The following is a 24,738-nucleotide window of genomic DNA, read 5'->3' as shown; positions in this document are numbered from 1 at the left end:
ATCTCTTGATCAATCTATCTATCTGTCTCTGTAGTATGTGTGCACAGGTTGCATCATATTAAAAAGAAAAAAAAATAGGTTCACTCTTCAGAAAGTTTGAAAACCACTGGTATAAAATAATGGCAAACATTATGCATAAGCTTTTTCAGAAGTTAGAATATGAAAATAAATTGGGATTTTAATAGGAGGAGACAACTATGCAGATCATGTTCTCGGATTCAAAGCTACATAGTGCTTGAACAGGTGTAACTATAGGGCTGTTTATTTAACATGAAGGAACAGCTAATCAGTCAGATAACACACTAAAAATTTACACATTTAATTATGTCCTCTGACCTGACAAACCACATTAAGAGCTGTTCATATTGAATATGTGAAGTAAAAAATTTCTTAAAATGCTATCTAAAAAGGCAAGGTACTTAAAAAAAACAAGTCAGTGCAAAAAAACGTAAACTAGATTAAAACATTGTCTAAAAGAAAACAAAACCAATGAAAAAAAAATATAAGTTCAACATTCAATATTAAAATAAAATGTAAAAAAAAGAAGAAGAAGAAAAAAACTATAATACAGATAACAATTCCAGAATATAACCTTACTGAACGTAAGCCTAAAATCTATATTGGTTTCTAAAACCTTCTGCATGGTTACTTATAATGATTTAATGAATCAGCATTTCAAGGTAAAGTCACTGCAGACTTGCCATTTGAGCCACTAAGAAAGACATCGTTCACCACCCTTCATCAACTGAATACACCTATTCATATCAATTTGTATGAACACCAAAATATCATTTTTTTTCAGGTTAACCTTATTTGAGGTCAAGTATCTTTTTAATCTGACCTTAACCTCACACTGCAGCTGCTAAATAAAACCAGCCTCGGATCAGCGGTGAAGAACTGCCTCAATCAACACCAACCAGAGATGGCTGTGACAGAGCATCTACTGTTATGGCAATTAAAGATAGCCAGAGAACAAGACTCTCCGTTCAGAGACACTTGGCAGAGCACACTACCAATTCACCTCCATTCTTAAGCCATTGTGGAATAAAGGTGGTGTCATGGCCAAAGACCCCTATCAAATAGCAATCACAAGGGTCTTCCTTGGCTCACAACTCTGACCCGAGAGGACTAGACAAGCACTGCATCAGACGTGCCAATTCAATTAAGCCTGCCTTTATTAGACAAATGTTTTTAGTCTTTTGGGACTCAATTTATACAGAAGTTAAAAAAAAATATGACATGGAACTAGAAGGATTTCAAGTTCATTGGCTTCCTAACAGAAAACAAATGATATTTTTCCATATAAACATTGCTTTCCAGTAGACATGTTCTGCATGTTCCACAGTTTAGAGAAAGATTTATAACACAATGAAAGCTCTGATAGTGGGCCCAGAGAAGCAAGATGTTTCCACTCTGCTTCACCCCTGACACAGTAAGGGGCGCTCCCTCGCCTAAGTCAACACAAGTAGTAGTTTACATTTTGTTAATGGTGCGCAATGGGCGACAGTTTGCCTGTCCCCACCAACGCCTGCTTTACAACACTGAGCTTATATCTTCAGAGTTAAATGGAATTTTGTATAGTTTCCAAAGTTAAATGGAAACTTTTGCTTGATTTTATTTATCATTATGATTTTTTTTTTTAAGTTCACCTGTGAGTTTTGGTGGGAATCAGAGGAAAGCAAATTACATGGCCCCGGGGCACCTCAAGCTTCATGAATGGATTCTTTCTGCGATCTGAGAGAGATCCCTTCCCAGGGGACCCGGTTACACAGAGATTTTTTTTCTCTTAAATACACATACAGATGTGCATTTCATAGACATGAAAGCCAAAGGTAACTTCAACTTTCTATCAAGCATACTGCTGTGTGAACCTCTTAAACTGTAGCCATTATGGCAAGCTGTATAGTCATTTAATTCCTTTAAATCCTATTTCTGTTTCTGTTATCTATTCTACTAAATACTATTCCTTGCATTAATAATAAGTACTCTGATAGTCACTGATATATTTTTCTATTTCACCAATTATTTATTGGGTACTAGTGCTATTACTTATTTCAACAATGACTAGTATTCAATCAAGTAGTCACTTGGTTGGTCATAGGTAGCCGTACTTATTCTTTGGTACTAATCATTCCCAATAGTTGCTAGTATGTCTTCCAGTGTCACTGGTACCTCACAGGAACTTGTAAAATAAATATGAGAGATAAACATAAAAATTTTCTCACTAGTTACTTTTTGGACATTACAACAAATGTATTACTTTGTTTTGAGGAATAAATGTTAAAAAGACTTGCCATTGCAGAGGTAAACTCAATGCATTTAGTTGCAAAGCGCCCCACAATCCAAGAGAAAAAGATCATGCATTGACTATTTAAACTTACCATTCTGCTGTTTCGTGCTGGCGTAGTGAATCTTACTGATGTGACTCGATTCCGCCACCGACTCATGCTGATGAAGAGACGATATAAGAGTCAAGAGAAGCAATGGAATCATTTGGATAAATGGTGGCTGTCGGTGCTTATAGGCACTTAGCATGTGTTGTTTCAATCACCATGCAGAAATATTGCTCGTGAGACGCGTATCCAACTTTGGACACATCTGTAAGAGGCACGCGTAAAGTAAAGTCCACATAATCCTGATCGGTCAGAGTTTCTACCGCGAAAACTTCTCTGTGGAAAGTTTCCCGAGGAGCATCTGCGCAAAGTTAAGCATTAATAGCAGTTAACTTTTAGTGTGCGCACACCTGTTCGCCTAAACACGAGTGTTCTGGAGGACAGTTGGAAACGTGCTGTAAATCAAGATTTGCTGAGACGCGCAACATGCATTTGTCTGTTTGCAATGTGTTCGACTTTCCCTTGCAAACACTAATAGTCCATTCGAGGAACGCAACACATAGCGAGCGTCTCTGGGCAAAATGGCACTTGTAGCGTTGCGCCTCCAACTTTCTGAAGGAAATGAATGTCTAGAGGTGGCTCCGAGGGTTTGGCGAGCGCAGGCGGCCGACTGGCGACACAACAGGTGCTGCACATAAAGTAAAAGTTCCCCGTGGAGGAAACTCCCCGGAGAGGCGGGGACCATTCACAAGCTGCTGATGGTGCTGCCGCTACAGTCGCTTGGAGTTAGAGACTATATTTCTCACATTTCCACTGCCACACAAGTGTGTGTGTGTGTGTGTGTGTGAGGGAGAGAGAGAGAGAGAGAGAGAGAGAGAGAGGCGAGGGAGAAAGAGAGCGAGCATACAGTATGTTTATGGGACAATAATGTGACGCTAGTTTTGTCTGTTAATCGATATAAAACAATGTTAATAAAAAAGAAAAAAATATGTATTTTCAAAATGACATAATGAACAGTTTTTTAGATTTGTTAAATTAAATTAATTTATATAATTGTCTGCATTTCTATACAGAGTGAATGTGTTAGCTATAGCCACAGTATGTGTATGTGTGTATATTTTTGTGTGTGTAGAATACAGGCTTACAAATAAAAAGATTAGAAGATTTTCTGTTAGGACAGAATATACAATGTTAAAGAACACATAACATTACATTTATATTTTTCCCTCAGGTTAGTTTTGGATCATTAATAACCCAAAACCCCTTTCAGGTCATCTCTACTGAACCGTCAGTCTCATATACATCCATGCTTGTAGTTCTTTCTATTCGTGTTCTGAGCCAAATCCCTTCCAAAGTGAAAGGGATGTAGGAAATATCAGCAGAGTGTGCATGGATCCATCCATTATAAAAAATAATAATAATTTGGAATTTCCTGTAAAAGTGTAAAAATTCACAGACACTGTATAATTTTTAGGGACTTGCAAGTTTTAGCTTGCCATCTTTTGTAATTTTTACTGTTTCGGCCAATTTAACTCTTCCTCTGCAAATGGTCTTGAAGATGCATTAATCATTAGTTCATGAATGCTTCACATGTTTATGGAATGGCTTCCTGAATGGGTGTGACCATTTGGAACAAGGCTTAACACTATTATTATCACAAGTTGTGGCCTGTGTCGGTTCGTATGTCTAAATCTTTTCATCATTTTGTTTGGCATTTCATCATTGTGAAGTCAGAACAATGCCTAAAGCATCTTAAGGGAACCGCTAAACACCTCTTAGTTTGTCAAATCAAAGCTGCAGACAGTGCACTTACTCCCCTTGTGTAAGTTATTTCCTTCTCCCTGCTCAAAGCATCAACCCATGAAGGTCTTTTCATGTGGTTAATCTCATCTCTCAGTTGTCAATGTGTTCCTTATATGCCTGTTAGGTGTATATTTCTATGGAAGACTAAATAATCAGAGAAGGGCACACATTGAAGTGATTCTCCCAGAAAAATGATGCAATGGCAAAACAATTCAGTTTCAGCCCCAGACCACTACAGAAGCGGGTGGAGGGGTTTGGTGGAATCTGAGACCAGAAGTATGTGGAAGCTTAAGATCTCAATCTAGCTGACATGATCAGATTTCTAAGTTTGTTGTTTTATTGTTGCATTGTGTGCAACATGGACAGTAATATCAATTGGAGAGGTGAAAACTTTTCTATGCATATTTGCATTATACAGTACATAAACATGACAAATGTCTAATTTTGGGAGCATGGAAGGTAACATTTATGTTCTTTTTTTTGACAAATGCTTGTTTTGACAGGGATAGTTTTTTTTTTTTTTTTTGAAGAGAAAATGGTACTGTACAAGACAAAACATGCCTGATGCTTTATTTTGGCAAATTATTATTATAATTATTTTTTTATTTTTTTTTGCTTTATAGAAGTATTTGCCTTTAGGTATGCTGGAAATATTGCTTGTGGATCACTCAGTAGCAGAAAATGGAAAGGTGTAGTATGTGGTGCCGCAAGACTGGAGGTCATGTGCAGACTATGGGAGAGTATCATATTCCAACCCAAAACCTGCAGCAGATGTCAGCACCTCTGCCAGAATGAATCTCTCCCTCTCTCTGTATGTGGGGGAGGGGTTTCAGTAGATTGCTATTTTGCCTTGTTTGAGACGCTACAGTGTCTTATGCTTTCATGGTGGTCCAGTGAGTCACACTGATATTGAATCTATATACAGTAAACAATGAAATTACAAACATGGCTATTTGAGGATGGGAGGAAAAGGTCACTGTGGTCACTGCCTGTCTGGCCAGTCACTGAGTTAGCATCCTGGCTGTAGCATTAGTGAAAACATATCTTTGTTTTGCAATGAGGTCATAGAGGATATGACACTTTAGATTGTCCAGAACAGGAAATGCATCACCAGTGAGGGACATTATAATGATGTGCTGATGATTTTCATTCAAATTCAGTGCTATTTTTGCACTATTTATATACAAGTATAGTATTAAAAAATGCTTTTCGTTATAATTTATAATTTTAATAGTTTTTGTGACATTGTTATGTGCTTTTGTAATTTTCACTTGTTTTTTTATTTCTCTTTCTCTTTGTTTTTATTTTTGAGTTTTATTTTTAGTAATTTTAGCACTTTAAACTTGAGTTAGTTATCAAGACAATATTTCACATTTATGTAATTTTCATTGAATATTATTATATTACATTTAATATTTTTAATAACTTTAGCTTACATTAACTACACTGACCAAAATCACTGATATTTGTCACGTTTAAGGTATTTTGGTTCGCAGTAATGATGTTAAGTAGCATACAGTAAAGCCATGGTTGTCGTTATAAAATCATAAATATATTTTAAAAATCCTCGTGTTCATCATCTCATCCCTGTTTGTATGGTACTGAACATTTGTATCTGTTAAAGCTCCATTTAATTTGTCACGTGAGTAAATTCTCTCCTTGTAAATTGCTTAGTCTGTGATTTGGTCCTGTTCCAATGTGAGAAAAAGGCTATTAACCTGCTCACTTTGATTCATTTGGGTCTGTTCCAAGAGATATAAAAAGGGAAAGTACGAGTTAAAACAATTTCTCGCTAAGATGCAATTACGACTTAACTGTCACACTCTGTACTTCACAAGACAGCTGAACTTGATAGATTCTTTCAGATAAAAATGTTGTAAAGCAAATGAGTGAGAGGTTATAGGATCATTGCTCTGTGCACAGCTTTTTGGCAGGAGAAACAGTGTGAATCCATAAAATAGACATAGACAGGCGATATACAGATTTATAAATAAACTTCCTATCGTTTCTTGCAAGTCTATGTCTAGACTAACTTCTTTAAATTAATAATTTAGGCTTCTCCATTACACATCTTATGACAGTCCCTTTCTTACATGTCATTTATCACATCTAGTGTCTATATGTCCCAGTTATTCTCCACTGGGGTCTTCCTGATACTCTTTCAGACCCCTGGAATGCTTGCCAATCACCTGTTGAGAGCTACAAACCATTATATGGCAAAAATAAGTGTCTTTGAGAAAGCAAAGGGGTACCTTCACCCTATGAATGTTTTTATTTTCATTTTAAATGGGGAATGTGTCAGCACAAGGGTGTGTGTGAAGACTGATAGCGATGTTGAGTGTGCATGCCAGATATAATACCACATTCAATTTGCTAGAGCGTACAGACATATTTTTGGACCAATGCTACATTGTCCATCAGCTATGTGGCTTTTGGCCAAACAATGAACATTTTCTCAAAACAAGCCTCCCTTAATTCCTGGTCATTTATTGTCAGGGTTTTAATTTAACCGGTATTAATAAGTAATTTAGTTTATGTGCATGCATGATTAATATCTTCTGTTCTGCTACAATGAAAAGCAGATACTAAGACGTCTATTGTCCTGACAAAGCTGATGAAGGAGGTATAGTTTTGTTTATAATTCATATGAACAATGCTTGAGTCTTTGGACCTCAGCTGAATGCCAGAGTGCCCTGTGGAAATTTGTGAATGTCTGTGTTTTCATTCTTACTTAATCCAAATATCATTCGCCAAGGATCATTGAAGAATATCCGCATGGGACAGAAATTTGTCTAAACTTTGCTTTTGGCTCACTTCTTAATGCTTGTGCTGTCTTTTGAGGAAGTAATAGAGTTCTTTACTTCGCTCATAGAGAACAAAAAATTATTTGGCCTCAGTTTGAGACTATGGCTACATTCCACTAAAAACGGGTTCCTTCAACCTCTGTGTCCCAATGTGCTTAAAAATAAAGACATCCAAACCTTGTGTCTGTTGGCACACTTGTTTTCCTTTGCTTGTTTGTTTGAGTACTCTTGTTTAAGCTTACATGGGCACCATTCATTAGGAACAAGTACAGAGGGAGATATATAAAAAATAAAATAAAATAACATAACAGAAATAGCATTAACCCTTGTGCTATGCTGAAACGTTATAATACTCTGTGTGAGCAAAGACAGTAAGTATTAGTACATTGCAATACCATGATTTTCGGGAAAAGGAAATTCTTAGTTCAAAATGGCCAAAACCTAACATATGAGGGTTAAGCTTTTAATTATTAAGACATTCACAAATATACACTAATATTATTGTTGTACAGATTAATTCTTCTCTCTTTATCCCTCTTTGTTTATTTTTTATTTTTATTTATTTTATTTTATTTTTTGCATTTATTTCTTATTGGATTTGTCCTTGCAGTCATCCTTTCTTGCATTTTTCTTTCTTGCATTCATCCTTTTTTGATTGCATACATATCATTCAATCAGTATTCTTTCTGTTTTTCTTCTTTCAGTTAAAGAAACACAATTTCAAGCACTAGACAGACAAAACAGAGAACGTTGCGTTTGATCATTTTCAGCAATACACTTGTGCTGAAACGGCAGAGCAAGTGTGATGGCCTTGCATTATATTCCAGTGCTGCTGTGGAAGCTGTGTGATTAATTCTGTTCTTGTACAGAGTTCTACTGCGCATGTTGCATGACAGGTGCACACACAAGGCTCCATCTTGGCAACCCTTTACCAATTCAAAAGGACAGCGGGAATAAAAATTATTTTCAGATTGTTAAAATTGAAAAAGATAAGAAAAACAGACGTGAATCGCCGTCGTGATGAACACTATTCCAGCGATTCGCGCTGACTGAAGGAACAACGAGCAGAATGCGATATAAAGGGCGACTGGTCATGAAGGCTTTTTAACGACCGATTGCACTGTCAGCGCTACTGGATCTGGTTTGCGGAACAACAACCGTTATTATACTGAAATGGTGAGTGAAACCGCAGGTAATATTTAAAGAAGAGAGGGATCGTGTGTTTTAAATGTGTGTGATGAATGGGGGGAGGTGCGACGCGCGCATATTCTGTCATTCTGTGTTGTTTCCCCCATCATCGTCATCCCAACCCCCTCGTCGTCATGGATGATGCTGTTTTTATATCTCCTCTCCCCCATCTGCTGCCGTAACCTGCTTTATTGTCCATCATGCCTGAATGCAACTTCAACTTGTTGCTCAAAGCATCCACAGGTCGTTGTTATACCTTTACGCATTTGCATAAATATAAAATATAAGCATGTTAATGTGAGAATAGAGTGATGAGGTTTGCCAACATAGGCGTCAGGCTAAAATTATGTAATGTGGGCCTAACTATGATTTCATTATTAAATCAAAATGATAACCATAAGTGTGAAACATTTGTTTGTTCGTTTAAGTGGGTAATTTTATTGCTATGTCTATATTTTTGGGATTGTATTTATTAGGTGTCATTGTATATTTATTTATTTATTACTAATACGTTATATAGTTTAGCATTTTTTTCTATTATATTAGTATTATAAAATTATTATAGAATTATTATTTTATTTGGATTTTCTATAATAAAAAAAAGAAAGAAAGAAAGAAAAAAATGAAGAATTGTTTCAATAGAATAAGGGTCAATTTTACCTAGATTTAGTCCATTGTGAAAATAAAGAAAACCATGTCTCTTTTTTCCTTAAATTATCTTCCATAGTAAAATATTATGATTCATTCATTGCATTTCTATACTTCACAATGTACTGTAGACCTGCAGTCAGTATTTGTGTGTGTCTTTCTAAGTAAGAACATTAAACTCAAATTGCCATGACTGCTGAATCAGGGAAAAGAAAGGGAATGAGAGACATAAAGAGATTGAGATATATGGAAAGATCTGAAAGAGGAATAGAAGCATCTGGTGATAATAACGATGGAATGAGTGAGATATTGGAGGAGTGTGCATGAACGCTGGTCTGTTCCACTTAAGATGATGATCAATGCACTGGCGCAGGATCAGGCCTCCAGAGGTGGAGGGTGGAAGAGTCTAGACAGGGGAGTTTTCTGGCAGCGGTCCTCAGAGGGGAATTCCGTATGCTGATCTTTTCAATTGTTTCCACTCCTCTACATTTGGAACATTCATGGATGGTTGTGTAGTAGAGAGGACTGTACATTAGTCTAATATGACGTTTGGCATATTTCAAACTGCTGACATGTAGGTCTTACTATAGGCATAACTCTGTCTGTCTAAAGTAATTTCTTATAGTACATTTTTAAATTAATTAATCCTGTTAATTTACTTATAATGCACATGTAAGGATACCAAGAACATTTGTAACATAAATATCAGTAAAGCACTGTTTCAAAGGGCAACATTATTAGTTTTGGTAATAAATGTAATAATTTGTCCCATACCATTTGTGGAAACAATGTGCTTTTATAGTGTAGAAGCACTGTCAGACCACCCACAGTGACAGACACCCATTACCATTTTTAAAGTGGTCACGGAAACAACAGAAGCATATTTGCAGAGCCAACAGACCATCAGTCTCAGAGACAGCCCAGCACAGTCTTACCCTAACTATATCTCCTCTGAGAGAGGAAGACATTGTTATCCATTAATATTGCTGGGGATTTCAGTGTTCAGTGACTTATGAAAGTCTTTGAACAAAGGAAATATTATCAAGATTTTTTTTTCTCAAAAATGTATTTAAATATTGACATAACATTTTGACATGTTGCATTATTTGGAATTAAATAAAGGGGATTTATCATGCTATCAGAAAACAACAACAACAACAACAACAAAAAAAAAACATCATAAAATCATTTAATAACCATTATAGAAATAATGTTAATACAATGGACCTGCTCTTAGTGTATGTGTTGTTTCTCTTCCAGAAGATGAACTGCTGTAATATGAAGGCTGTAAAGGTGATTTTCTTGTTGCTTATCATCTGTCTTTGGATGGAAGGAGGATTCACCAAAGAAAAATCTGCTAAGAAGGGAAAGAAGAAGGGGAAACAGGTTTACTGTCCTTCGTAAGTGGATTCGTATTCAAGTTTTTGTGGCTAATTTGTCATAAAACACTGCTATTGTGCTAAACGCATATCATGTTGACTTTCTGACTATGGGAGCTATAGAAACAGCTAATCTGCTCTAATGTTATGTGTACTTCACACTGTGGCAAATGAAGTAACTCACATCGGTCAAAATGTTTGACACTTGATTTGGAAATGCTGTCCTTCACAACAGTATAATGAACAATGAAAGACATTTTAATAAACATATGAATGAAATTTTAAACATGATTTCACATAGTTTTGTTGCTATTAATGTCCTTGTCTTTGGTCCCTTCAGGCAGCTGTCGTCAGAGGATCTGGCACGGGTTCCGGCAAACTCCACCAGCAACATCCTTAACAGGCTTTTGATCAGCTATGACCCAAGAATCCGACCCAACTTTAAAGGTCAGTGCTCCACTGACCTTTGTAGTGCCATATATATATATATGAACAAGATTCATTATGTTGCTATTATTATATATATTATTAGTTGTTACTATTTTTATATTGTCTTTTGCATGCCCTGTCAATTATGTCCAATTATTAAACATTACAAAGAATGTTTTATTCTATATGCATTGTGGCAGATATAAAAGTCTAGGTTATGCTACTGTTGGCAGCCTTTCCTGATATAATGAAGCAGGTTGTAAAGAGTGAGAACCTCTGTCGCCTTCCTGCTCGCTGGCATTCAGCGAAAACGTGGGCCTTGATGTGGTCTGAGTGTTAAGAGTTCACTGTATGATTCAGTGTTATTACGCCCTATGACCAGCCAGCTGCTCGTCATATCTGGGCAAGATGAAAGCTCCTGGCAGTCATTAAAGTCAACATTATAATCTTGGGAATAGGAATAGCAGTGGAGTAGTTGAACCATTTTCCTATAATGCAAAGCTTTCCATGTAGTATACATAAAGTGAAAACATATGTTTCATGGTATAAACCAAATAGTTAATGTTACCCGTAATAGTCCGTGAGAATGTGCTGCTCCAATTGTTAGAATGACTTTTGGTGCATCTTGTTTGATGGATTGGATTGATGTGCTGAAATATACAGTTTGTTTGTGTTTTTTTTTTTAGGTATTCCCGTTGAAGATCGTGTGAACATCTTCATCAACAGCTTTGGGTCCATCCAAGAAACCACTATGGTATTTCACATATCTTTTGCCTTTTCATAAACATAATGAGTGAACACACACACACACACACACACACACACACACACACACACACACACAATAAAAACTCTATAATAATAACATTAACAGTGAAGCATGTATCTTACTCTGGGGGAGAACGCTTAGTATAATAAAATCACCTAAATAAGTCTTCATGTTAAGAATGAATAGTACACAAACACATTTTCAGAACTGTACAAGGTTATTAAAAAAAGCACTCATGAATTATGTTATGAAAAACATTTCACTGTCTTAAGTGCACTCATTTATTTAGCCTAGAAATTGAAATAATGATGATAACTATTATTTTATTATTATTATTTGTATACATTTAAGTTACATATGCATTTGGAAGAAATTTTTATCCAAAACGACTGACAAAAGTGGAACAACTGACTCCAAAGTCAGTCACAATGCCCGGTTTATTATACAATAATAATCAAGTGCTAAGAATATCACAAATGAAACAAGATTTTGACACACTAATAATCTTTCTTATTAAATCGTTTGTATTCCATTATACCCATTAATTGATAGAGAATCACTTAAGACACTTTACTGTAGCCCTATTCCACATAATAATATGCAATAAAACAATATACAATATGATTCGTTAACATTTACGTAGGCTAACTAGGAGCTGACTGCCTCAATCAACTTTATTTGTAATATCACTGTACCAAAAAAATAAATAAATAAATAAATAAAATTGATCCCTGTATATCTATGTTTATCAAAAGAAGCTGAACAACAATCAGTTAAAATGTGACATTTGCCAGAAATTTCTTTTTAAAAGATCTTAAAATGTCATTAAAGTTGAAATCAATGATTAGACCAACAAAGAAGGTCAGTCTAAAAAACAAACAAACAGTTTAAAATGTCAGATTGTCACAAAACTTCTACCAGACAGACGACTGGATTCATGACTGTGTGCTTTATTTCGGGCTTACCGTGTTTACTTAACACTCCACCGGGGGAAAAAAAAAAATCAACTCCAGACCCCACAATCTTACGTCTGGCTTCTTATGAGCAGTGACAACCATAAACAACCCATCATGCCAGAGTGTCTTAAGATCCATTGAAAATATTTCCCCTGGAAGCACATCAGAGGGCCACGTTTTCTGCCCAGCACTGCATGGTGTCATAGGTTGAATATAGTTTTGCAGTCACTTCTACAGGAGTGTTGCGTGCCACCAGGCTTTTATAGCATTGCAAATTAGGTCCCATTTTGTAGTTGCATCGTTCTGCTGTGGTTAACCTTTAAATGCACAGGTGGTATACGACAGAAATACAAAAAGGCTATTCACAACCTCTCCAGAGACCTGACTGGTAAGAAGTAGGCCACTTTGCCTACCGCAGCTTATTTAGCACTTTATTACCATTTTGACAGGAAGGTCCAACAAAACAACCCTTTACAGCTAACAAAATATGTTATAAGAATATTTTGCCAACATTCGTTTATGAAAACATCGCTAACATTAATTTATGAAAACGTTATGTCTAAATGCTCTCTGAATGTTTAAAACTTCAATTTATTTGACATTTTTTTGTGTTATGTTTTCTTGGTTATGTGAATGGTAGAGGCACGTTCACACACACACACACACACACACACACACACACACACACACACACACACACACACACACACACACACACACACACACACACACACACACACACACACACAAATGATGACTGACTAATTATAGTCAGTTATAAAATTGTTCTTAACTTTCTAAGAATAGAAAAGTCCACACCACAACTACAGTATAATTATAATGGCACAGAGAAACAATATCACTGGATTCACTTTGAATTTTAGAATTATTGGTGTGAATGGACCTTAGGGGAACATTCCATTTTATTATTATGCAAACATTATACCATTATATAACTTTTTTTTCTTCTAAACATTCTAAAACAAGTAGTGTAATTTTTTAATAAATGGCAACTAAAACAATTAATGTTTTTGTGCTAATGTTTTGAGAACATTATCAAAGACCGGATAAATCTGAACGAACATTCTATTAATGTTACTGGAAGAACATTTGTTCATAACTTTGCGAGAAGTGAGCCGGGATGACACAGTGCCATCCATGGTGTGTGTAATACATCCTGAATGTTCCTGGTCAAAGCCCTGAATGAAAAACAGGACATACCAAGATGTGAATCACACACGCAGGGACAACACACCCAAAAACATTTAGGAACAAATTCACTTGACTCTAGTGCAGCTGGAGTGTGGCCATTTTATTTGGCATGTCATCTGTCTTCACAGTATCAGCGCTAGCAAAACAAGCTCCACTAGAAAATGCCACTTCAAAGGCTTTTACTCACGCAAGTCGGCAGGGAAGCTGGGGCCAATCTGACTTCCCCAGTGTAGGTGCTCACATACAGCGTGAGCCCTCATTGCAGCCCCCGTCGCATGCCTCTGATGTTGGCAATGGCTGGAAATGTAAATAGAAGCAGCTCCAAGCGCCACAGCTGCACAACTTCAATACCAGCCATAACTGGAGCCTGGATACTTCAGAGACGAGAGGGTTTTTTTTAAACCTCACTCAGAGGTCATGAGAAATGCGGGTTGCTATGGTGATACCTAAGCCACCTGGGCTCCCCTGTCACCCTAAGGACTAATGAGCTGTTTTTGTGTCCAAATCAAGGCTTCTCACACTTCCTGTCATGTAACACAAAGACAGGTGTCCGCCCTGCTAACTACCACCCACCCACTCAGAAATGAGTTTTCGGTGTCACAAAATAGTTGATTTTTCAGGCTTGATTGCATGTGTGAAAACTTGAATGGAGATTTTGGCTCGTATTTTCTAGGACTATCGTGTCAACATCTTTTTGAGACAGCGCTGGAACGACCCCAGACTCCGGCTTCCTCAGGACTTCAAGTCGGACTCGCTCACCGTTGACCCGAAGATGTTCAAATGCCTGTGGAAACCCGATCTTTTCTTTGCCAATGAAAAGAGCGCCAACTTTCACGACGTTACTCAGGAGAACATCCTGCTCTTTATCTTCAGAAATGGAGATGTCCTCATCAGCATGAGGTGAGCTTTTATGCTCTCTTCCTGCAAAGTCTATACTCTGTCTTTGCGGATGGTGACAAATGAGGTCTGAATGCTGGTTACACCTACTCACATTATAAAACAAACACAAGAGTTTATCAGATGACAAAGACCTTTTAAAGTGGAAAAAAACAAATTACTGTGCAAGAGTTTAATCTGAAGGTATTGAAATAAATGGTTCAGCATGTTCACAGATATATTGAAGCCTGCTGTTACCGAGCAATGAAATATAAAGCTGTGAGATGAATTTTAAAATAAGATACAATGTCGAACTGTGGCATAAAAAGTCACATTATGAGAAATGAAGTCGCATAAACATTTAAAGTTGCAATTACAAGAAGTAATGGTACACATGTGAGATAAACTACCATTTTAAAGTTTGGGGTCCGTAAGATTTTTTCGTTTTTTGGTTTTGAAAGTACAAAAGTTTCTTATGTTCACTCATAAAAAAAATACAGTAAATAAATAAAAGTATGAAATCAGCCATATTTCATATTATTCTACAAATTAGTATTATTATCATTTGAAATAACTGATTTCTATTTTAAAAATGTAATTTATTCCTGTGATGTCAAAGCTGAATTTTCAGAAGCCGTTACTCCTGTTTTCAGTGTCACATGATCCTTCATCCTAATCATTCTAATTTTCTGATTTGGTGTTTAAGAAACATTTAATATTATTATCAATGTTAAATAAATGCTTAACATTTTTTTGCTGAAACTGCAATGCTATCTTAAGACTTTGATGAACAAAAAGTTCAAAAGAACAAGTCTTTACTGTCTATTTTGATTAATAAACCTTTGAATGGTATAGTGTACATAAAATCATAAATCACAATAAATAAATTAACAATTATGAGAAATTAAGCCCTATTAGAAACAGGCTTCCTTGAGTATTTATACAACTATAAAATGTAAAATAAGTGTCTTTAACAGTACTGAATATATATATATATATATATATATATATATATATATATATATATATATATATATATATATATATATATATATATATATATAATCAAAATAACATATATAAAATACATGTTTTATATATATAATCAAAATAACATATATAAAATACATGTTTAAATGACAAGGAACAGTGACTTAGCCCTCCTCCAAGCTCGTCTTCATTATTTTAATAAACCTCGGGACTTCAAGTGATCTGAGAACTGGAGAGTCTATACATCTGTTGACCCTAGGATTTCACCTCACCACTGACACCTAAATAACAGCTCCTGCTATTTGATCCCATGTGAAAGACCTTTATTAGTGGTGGACACCTCTGTCATTACCGTTCCACTTCTCTATCTGCAGGTCCTGCTGAGTGAATGAAGCTCTCAGAGACTTCTAGTAGTCAGTGACCACACCTGCTGTAGATCTGTCCATGCAGTGCTATGGAAATATTATTCTAATCTGCATCTTTTTTTTTAGCAGGAGTTTATTAACACAGATTGATTTAAACAAACAGTTATTTATAAGGGTAAACAATTCCACAAGCTGTAATGCTCTACACAAATATGAGTTGTAACTGTGGTCCCCATGCCAGCCGGGCATTGGACAATTTAGGGTAAAGATAAAATCTAAACCCTGGCACAGAGCCATTTCAGTCTGGATGGGAAGTGTGTTTAAGAGCATCACATTTTGCTGTTATGTCTGAGGCAAATGTATTTCCATAGTGTTTTTTGCATGCCACCCGGAACCCAGCATGAGCTGGGTGGTCTTCCGTGAGCCCTTTCTCACTTTTGGCATCGGCCCAGGATGCCTTGCCCTGTCTCTGGGTATGTGTGTGGCAGGGGATTACTGTCTTAATGAGAGTTTTTAAAAAAGAAACAAGAGTGTTTATTTCATATTATACCTCCCTGAAACTAATTGTGCCTTTATTCGTCCATCGACCTTCAACTTCCTCAAATACATGCATAGATTTTACCTTTTATATTTTTCTTATCTTTTTTACTTCATGAAACTGACACATCTTACACGCCCCCCCCCCCCCCCCCCCCCACACACACACTTATTACTATCAAAACTTTTTATCCCCTTGCTCCCATAACCTCTTCATTCTAAATGCCCAGTTTCATGGAAAAAATAGAATATGAATAAATACTAAAATAGTATTTCAGTGATACACACATTTTTACACAATTTTATAAGTAAAAATGTCCAGTATATTGGACATTATATATAAAAAATACAACTTAAAAATAAAAATAAAAGCTTAAAAAAAAAAAAAAAAGCGTAAATACATAATAACAATTAACATTTTTCATAACTAAACATTGTTTTGAGCAAGATTATATGATGGACGCAATGTTTATTTTCATGAAGAATCTTTATTTTGTATCTTTGTGTGCCCCGTCTTTTCTCGCCTGACCCCATCTTACTTCTCAACCCTCGTCTCTCTCTCTTCCTCTCAGATAATATGTACGTATAATGCACCATAAAGATACATCTTAAACAAAAACATATTTTAGAGGGAAACGTTCATTCTCTCTAACCTCTCCCAGGTCTATACAAAAATATCTTGGTAGAGTGCTTCAGTTTGTGCACTCAAGCGCTGTGTGGCCTCACTGGTGTAAAAAGTAGCTCTTTGCTGCTTTTTAGACTGTGCTTGTCAGATTATGGCAGAAAACCAAAAAGCTTTCATGTGTTAATGGTGTTTTAAATAAATATGCCTTGGTGTGCATGCTGTGCACAATAATGGGAACTGCATGAAGAATTTATCCCACTGTTGGGAAAGACCTTTTATGTGACATCTATGAAACCAGTTAAATTTGGATTGACTTCAAGTGATGCAACCTGGTGCTAAAATAATCTTGGCAGCAATCTGTGCAATGTTGCTGAATATATTCTGCATGAATCTTTAAATCCAGTAAGTGGAATCCGTTATTTTCTTATTTCACCCCTTATTAATGTCTATGGTTTTAAAATTAAATGTTTACCAAGTGCAAATGGATATGATGTTTAAGTGACCATATATAATGTAGTGTATTTTAGGGAAAAGCAATCTAAAATGCCCCCTTTAAAATTAAGACACAAATTCAAACTTATTCAGACTACTGCATGACTCATTGTCTGGTACTCAGATTTGCTTATTCTCTCCTTTTTTCAGGTTGTCTGTTACCCTCTCTTGTCCACTGGACTTGACTCTTTTCCCCATGGACACCCAGCGATGCAAAATGCAGCTTGAGAGCTGTACGTGAATATGAATACAATCATTTAGAAGTATCTGATTTGAAAATAATAAAAGGAAAAAAAAAATTATGAAAGGGAGGGGAGTTTTGTTTTTATGATGCCATGTTTCAGACTTGTTAGCTAAAACTAAATATCCGAGTTCACAGGATCATGAAAAACAATCTGGGAATCTAACAGTTATTATTATTTGAAGTTTTTTATTTATTATTTGAAATTTCTTATGTGTGTGTCTGTGTGTGTGTTTAGTCGGCTACACCACAGATGACCTGCAGTTCATGTGGCAGTCTGGTGACCCTGTACAGATGGAAGAGATTGCTCTGCCTCAGTTCGATATTAAACAAGAGGACATTGAATATGGCAACTGCACTAAGTACTATGCAGGGACAGGTAAAACTAATGTGTACATAAGCTCTCTCTGGTCTTGTTATGGAGGTAACTACTGTATTAGATGCAATTCCAGAAAAAAACAAATACAAATTATGTCCATTAAATGCAACCTTTTGAACTTTTGTATGATAGGCTACTACACATGTGTGGAGGTGATTTTTACTCTGAGGAGGCAGGTGGGCTTCTACATGATGGGTGTATATGCTCCCACCCTGCTCATCGTCGTCCTCTCCTGGCTCTCCTTTTGGATCAACCCTGACGCCAGCGCTGCCCGTGTGCCTCTGGGTACTCTTTCCAATTATCAGTCCTGCCACAAGCATCAGCACCTCATCTCATGCCTCTGTGGAGGCCTGTACCCCCATAATCGACCTCATCCTTTACATTTTTCATTTGCTATTTTCATCAATGTAACATCCACCAATTAATCTTTTCAATGGCCCTGATTTTACATCAGTGCGGCGCTTCTATCCCCTCCAGCACTATAGCTATACACTATACAAGAAATATAATGCATGTCCAGGATATTTCCACAGGCATTATTTATTTATGGGAGGTCAGTGAGAGAAGATTATCTGAGATGCAATGAAGATTATGCAAGATGTCATGAGATGTGACAATTTCTAGTACTTTCCAATTATAGCTAAACACTGCTGATAAATGCATGCACTGTTTTCATGGAATATGCTTTTTCTTCGTGCACTGGGTTGTGTTTCATGGGTGGACATTACAAAATATCTGCAAATCCTCTGCTGTGATTTGGTTACGATTTTTCTGCAATTTCATTGGTGATTCCAGTTCCACCATCATTCTGTCCACATTATTGTCACTGTCACAATATAATGTGATTACATCAAGTGCCATCTCAAATTGCCGCTGTCCATGGTCATTTCAGGTCAGTCATTTATTACATATTGTGAGTGTTTGGTTTGTGTGTGTGTTTATACATCTATTAAAAAAATCTGCTCACTGCTCTAATACTGTTACAGATTCCTTATGTTTTACAGTCTGCTCTGGTAATATCTTTGTAAACGATTCAGATCAATGTGTTAGCGCATCTCTCCTCAGCTCATTTGATCTAATGACCTCTCTCTGTCTGCAGGGATACTGTCAGTGCTCTCGCTCTCTTCTGAGTGCACATCCCTGGCCTCCGAACTGCCCAAAGTCTCCTATGTAAAAGCGATTGACATCTGGCTGATTGCCTGCCTGCTCTTTGGCTTTGCCTCTCTAGTCGAATACGCTGTGGTTCAGGTGATGCTTAATAGCCCTAAACGGCTGGAGGCGGAGAGAGCAAAGATTGCTAGCAAAGAGAAGGCGGAGGGAAAGTCTCCTGCTAAGAACAACATCAATGGCATGGGAAGCACCCCTTTACACGTCAGTACACTACAGGTCAGAAACAACCTGATGACTTTGTATTCAAACAAACTGATTATACTAGTGCTAAGTCAATTCAAAATAATAACAAAAAAACACCTTGGGTAGTAACTTATTGTGTTACTGTGATGATAATCTAATTGTTTGGACAAAACCAGGTGTTTTTTTTTATCTTACTGTCCTCTAGTTTTCCCAACTCATACCACCACTATATGGTGGTACCACAGTAATATTTTGTCACCACCATTTATAGTCAAAGCATGTACAGTTAATATACACTATTTTCAGAAGTTTGGGGCAATTTAGATTTTTTTTTTAAATAAGAAATTAATACTTTTATTCATCAAGAATGCATAAAATCAATCAAAAGTGGCAGTAAAGATATTTATAATGTTATAAAGAATCTCTGTTTTGAATAAATGCTGTTTTTTTATTTTACTTCTTGTTCATAAAAAATCTTGAAAAAAGTTATCCGCAAAAAAAAAATAAAAAAAAAATAAAATAAATGAATTAATAAAATTAAGCAACACATCCGATTTTAGATGCGATGATTGTAAGAAAAATTATTTTGAGCATGATTTCTGAAGGATCATGTGACATTGAAGATTGGAGTAATGACTGCTGAAGATTCAATGTTACAATCAGAGGAATAATCTGTATTACTGTATTTTTCTTCAAATAAATGCAGCCTTGATGAGCATAAGAGACCCCTTTCAAAAAATTTTTTACCAACACCAAACTTTTGAAAAGTAGTGGGTATACAGTATAATAATATTAATACATTAAATTAATACTAATTAATTTACATTCATACAAATTTAATATAAATTTAACATATTGTTTATTTATTTTATAAATAATTATATATAAACTATATTTTAATTTCTTAATGCATTCATTCAAAGTATTTGATATTCCATAACAGTATGCCATATAGAGACACAAGTTAAGCAGCACACGGGCACACACATTATGTTTAATGGGCGATTTTGCCTTTTCAAAGAGCTCATTTTTTCAATTATATTTTATTGTATTCAGTTGCATTGCTCTCCTTGTACTTATATCATCTTAAATTATGCACTGCGCTGCTAATGTCAGGTCTGCATGCAAAATTGTATGTGGGATAATCACAGTACTTCATGTTCTTCAGAAAACAGACAACTTTATAGCAACAATTGGAAGAGGAGCTTGGAGGCAAGGATAGCCTGACAGACAGGAGAAATAGGCTGAATAATGTGGTCTGCTCTAGTCTATTATATGCTTTAAATGTGCCCCAGAGGGAGGCTTAAGGAAGCGGTGTGTTTTCAACCATTGTCACACATTTACTCTTAGGATGAACCTTCAACAGCTACGAGAAGAACATCTGACCCCAAATTAACCCACATGCTCTTTGCACAACCCCTGCAAGTTACTGACCTCCAAAAAAAAGCCTCGTTTTTTGCCCTGAATTAGATCTATTTGGACGCGTCCCAAGGCTTGTTTGCTGCCACTGAGTCTCCAGCCATCTCATGGCTGTTCAGACATGCTGAATGCTGTTAAGCAGGCAGTATTTATCAGAAGCATATGAAAGCTCCAATGCTGTATTTGACAGACAGCTTCCTAAATCCATGTATGTGTCCTCACAGAATAGAAAAGATATCAAACTGTTCGAGGATTTAAGTGTTGTGTTCCCAGTGGGAAGTAGTGCAGTCCAGCACTGCATGGCTTCTGCCCCTGTCCACACATCCAGAACTAATACAACGGACAAGTTGGCATTAAACCATCAGACATCAGATATCCAGACATCTCTCTGTTAGTCAGAAAAAGAGAGAGAGAGCAGAGAGAGACAAAGAGAGAGAGGGAGAGGGAGAGGGAGAGAGAGAGAGAGAGAGAGAGAGAGAGAGAGAGAGAGGGAGAGAGGGAGAGAGGGAGAGAGGACCAGACAGTGTTATGTCACATCTGTTTGTAACGCTTGTCCTGGTCTATTTTGATGCAAGGTAGGTGTTTCTTCACACTACTTATTTTCTTCTCCTGTTGTTCCTGCGTGGGAGGGCCATGCAACACTGCCTCTGCCCTGTTAGAGCTTCAGGAAGAGCCAAAAATAATTGCCTGTCCTCAAAATCTCCCTTTCCCAGCAGTTCAGAGTGTCAAGAGAAAGGGGAGTTCTAAAACAAAGAGATAGAGAGTTATGTGCATCTACTTGAGAGATTAAAGTTTGACAAACATTTAATCAGATTTGGTTGTTGAGTTCCAGAATGAGTATTATAATGCATAAATGATCAACCTGCCAGCTATCATTTTTTCATTTATTTTAATGATACAAATTAAAATACCCAAGTTTGTAATTAAAAGGGATAGTTCAGTCAAAAATCAAATCAATAACATTCACATTGATCCAAACCAGTATGGTTTTCTTTCTTCAGTAAAAGCAGAACTACACATATTTACAAAACTAACATAACTAGCCCTAATTCACACTTTCAACAACACTAGTGTATAATTACGGAGTCCCGCACATGACATGCAGGAAAAAAATATTAGGCTAAATCGTGTGCACGATTTACAAATTTGTTCCCTCAATGGACTAAAACTATTACTATTTCGTTTTCTCGATTAGCTAAAATGTGCGCATGCCTCTTACCAAAGCAGCCTGCTGCGAGTTTTAGTTTAAATATTGCATCACAATAGAATCAATTTGAGCATTATTTAAACCCGGATGATTGTAACCACTCTCAGCTCGTCTTTCTGTAGAACACTAGCGTGTCTCCGAAATAGTGATAAAACTCGCTGCCTTTTCTAGTGCAGCTCAACCAGGTCTCATTCCATTCGTCGATATTTGTGATATCACAAATCTCGGAAAATATGTGTAGTCAGAATGAGTTGTTTGTTGTAGTTATTGATTTCTGTTAAATAATATATCTTCTTTTGAACTAGGCTTTGTAACTTTGCAGATCATTACAGACCTACTAAAGTTGAAAAAATGAAAACGCATAATAGCACCCCTTTAAATAAAAATCACTCCAGATGTCGCTGAGATCTGACATGTTTTCTCTTTATTCATCTTTTTCTCACTCTCTCCCTCTTTATATCTCTCAGGTGACAGAGACAAGGTGCAAAAAGGTATGCACCTCCAAGTCGGATTTGCGCTCCAATGACTTCAGTATCGTAGGCTCTCTGCCACGGGACTTTGAACTCTCAAACTTTGACTGCTATGGCAAACCCATTGAAGCTGGTAATGCTTGCAGTAAATCGCAAGCCAAGAACAACAAGAAACCACCACCTCCTAAACCTGTCATCCCCTCGGCAGCCAAGCGTGTAGATCTTTATGCTCGTGCGATCTTCCCATTCTCCTTCCTTTTCTTTAATGTAATTTACTGGTCTGTGTATTTGTGATTGCGTAAAGTTGAAACTGCTTCCATTCAGCTAACTTTTCCCTCCTTTGTATTGTTTCGGTCTATATAATTTGTTTCTCAGACATCAAACGGAGCAGTTTTGATGTGCAGACAGAGCGAAACTCTGGATAAAAAAAAACAAAAAAACAAAAAAACAAAAAAAACAAAAAACGATGTTGCTTATAAAAAAAGCAAAATTTTTGAGTAGAAAGAACAGAGACAATTCTTAAAACTTTTGATTTTCAGCCACTATATTTAATTTATGCACAAACCTGAGAGAAATTATTATGAACGTGCATGTGGAAATGGAATATATAAATATTAATATATTGTATTTAAAATATATAATATTATTTTTGACCTACAGATCAGCTGTTGAGGTGATGTTGAGACATTTGTACTGATAACCACTGCCATAAGAACTGTCTTTTGATGATGTTCCTATTACAAGCAATTACAAGCAAGTGTATATAGAGGAACAAAACCAAACATCTCCGCTGCTTGTCAATAAACAGCCCAATAGCTCAGCTGACCTCATGACCAATGAGTCTTTTTCTGACTTATATATCTCCCAAGCTCATCATATTCTTAAAAGTCAAATTAGAAATAAAATCTAGAAATTGAAATAAACTTTCTGTAAAAAAAAATAAATAAATGAATAAAAGACTACGAGTTGAGTTGAATTAACAACAAATAAAGCTAAACAAAATAAAAATAAATGATTTATTGTTGTATCATTTCCTTATAAACCACAGTTAAATATAGGCTACACATCCTCATGATTCCCAAATGTTTTGACCAAACAAACAAAATTGTATTATTCAAATGCAACATTTAAATGTAGAAATAAAAAAATAGTGTATAAGATAGTTCAAAGATTAAAGCAACTGTATGTAGCTTTTTACATTGAAATCAGTTTCAAAATCTTCTGAATGTTTACTAGCTTCTAATTAAAGTGAATGGCTACTGTCTCCTTCCCATGCTTCCCTTCAAATACAGAGTTCTGGCATGAAAGGTCTAACTCAATCTCACCTAATGACATCATTATCACATGGCACAGCTGATTGGTTCTCTCCTGTATCAGTAGCCATTATGCTCGCTGCTCAACATTCAAATATATGGCTAGTGTTTGATGTAGAGGTTGCAGCTTGCATCAGGGACCCTCCACCTTCCTCTGCTCCACCTGTATAGATCTGTTATGATGTGATTCATGTATGCTATATGGGGTTTATTTAATGAATTTTGTATTTGCAGCAGCACTATTGCTTTGTGGATGTAATGGCAGTAGCAAATCTCTGTACTTGCTCTGCCGCAGCAGCAGCGTAGCAGATCTATTCTGCCCAAACCAAATGCATTAACATATGAACATTACAATCCCAATCTCTTCAAAAGTGACAGAAATGTCTGTTCTGGGTACATTAAAGTGCGGTGAGAGGAACAAAATTCTGCGAAATGGGCGATTGCTTTAAAGCAATTAATTTTACTCACTTAGGGGGCCCCAAAATCACAGAAATTCCCAAAACTATAAACTTACTATAAATTGGAGTGTGAAAAGATAGAAGCTGCATCTTTTTTTAAAGCCTTGCTAATGTATTGTAATGCGTGTTACTAGCATGAAACCTAAGACATCAACACACAGCTGTCTGGGAGTCGGGGTCTGAACTGTTCCTGCAGATTGACCTACTGGTGTCTTTGCACTAGTCAGAATATAAAATGTGTCTGGAATGTAATGAAGCGTGCAAAATGGAGAATGCTCCACCCCTCCCTAGCTGCCACATTCACAGAACAAATACTGTAGGCCATGCAAATAAATTTAATAAAAAGAGAATCCTGAATTAGATTATATAAAAAGGGAAGGGTAGGATATAAGTGTCTTGAACCTGACCAGACCCCCCCCCCCACCACCATATTATCTTTGTAGTATATACACTGTTGCAGAGCATGTGTCTAATGCTTAGTTAGTTGCCATG

At 36.4% G+C, this 24,738-nt stretch overlaps 2 protein-coding genes across 2 annotated transcripts in view; one reads left to right on the top strand and one right to left on the bottom strand.

Moving 5' to 3' along the window:
- The window catches only part of LOC128027171 (platelet-derived growth factor C), a 40,138-nt gene extending 37,009 nt beyond the window's left edge, over nucleotides 1–3,129 (bottom strand). The window contains exon 1 of the mRNA XM_052614492.1: nucleotides 2,382–3,129. Within this exon, the coding sequence (XP_052470452.1) occupies nucleotides 2,382–2,535 (154 nt within the window). The 5' untranslated portion in view covers nucleotides 2,536–3,129. The remainder of the gene's footprint in view (nucleotides 1–2,381) is intronic.
- LOC128027170 (glycine receptor subunit beta) lies at nucleotides 1,431–23,308 on the top strand. The gene is made up of 11 exons (XM_052614491.1): nucleotides 1,431–1,832; nucleotides 7,645–8,116; nucleotides 10,037–10,176; nucleotides 10,496–10,602; nucleotides 11,271–11,338; nucleotides 14,195–14,421; nucleotides 17,557–17,639; nucleotides 17,886–18,026; nucleotides 18,159–18,311; nucleotides 19,126–19,412; nucleotides 22,473–23,308. Exons 2-11 carry the CDS (start codon nucleotides 8,114–8,116, stop codon nucleotides 22,767–22,769), a joined length of 1,506 nt encoding a protein of 501 aa, XP_052470451.1. The 5' UTR covers nucleotides 1,431–1,832; nucleotides 7,645–8,113; the 3' UTR covers nucleotides 22,770–23,308.
- Nucleotides 23,309–24,738: the final 1,430 nt, after the last annotated feature.

Source organism: Carassius gibelio, chromosome A14, assembly GCF_023724105.1.
Source record: "Carassius gibelio isolate Cgi1373 ecotype wild population from Czech Republic chromosome A14, carGib1.2-hapl.c, whole genome shotgun sequence".
In the NCBI taxonomy this organism is placed as follows: Eukaryota; Metazoa; Chordata; class Actinopteri; order Cypriniformes; family Cyprinidae; genus Carassius; species Carassius gibelio.
This window is presented reverse-complemented; position numbering and strand designations above follow the sequence as displayed.

Coding starts and splice junctions, on each gene's coding strand:
- LOC128027170 (XM_052614491.1), top strand. Junction 10,177..10,495: donor AAACAGGTTTACTGTCCTTC/GTAAGTGGATTC, acceptor TGGTCCCTTCAG/GCAGCTGTCGTCAGAGGATC. Junction 14,422..17,556: donor GATGTCCTCATCAGCATGAG/GTGAGCTTTTAT, acceptor TCCTTTTTTCAG/GTTGTCTGTTACCCTCTCTT.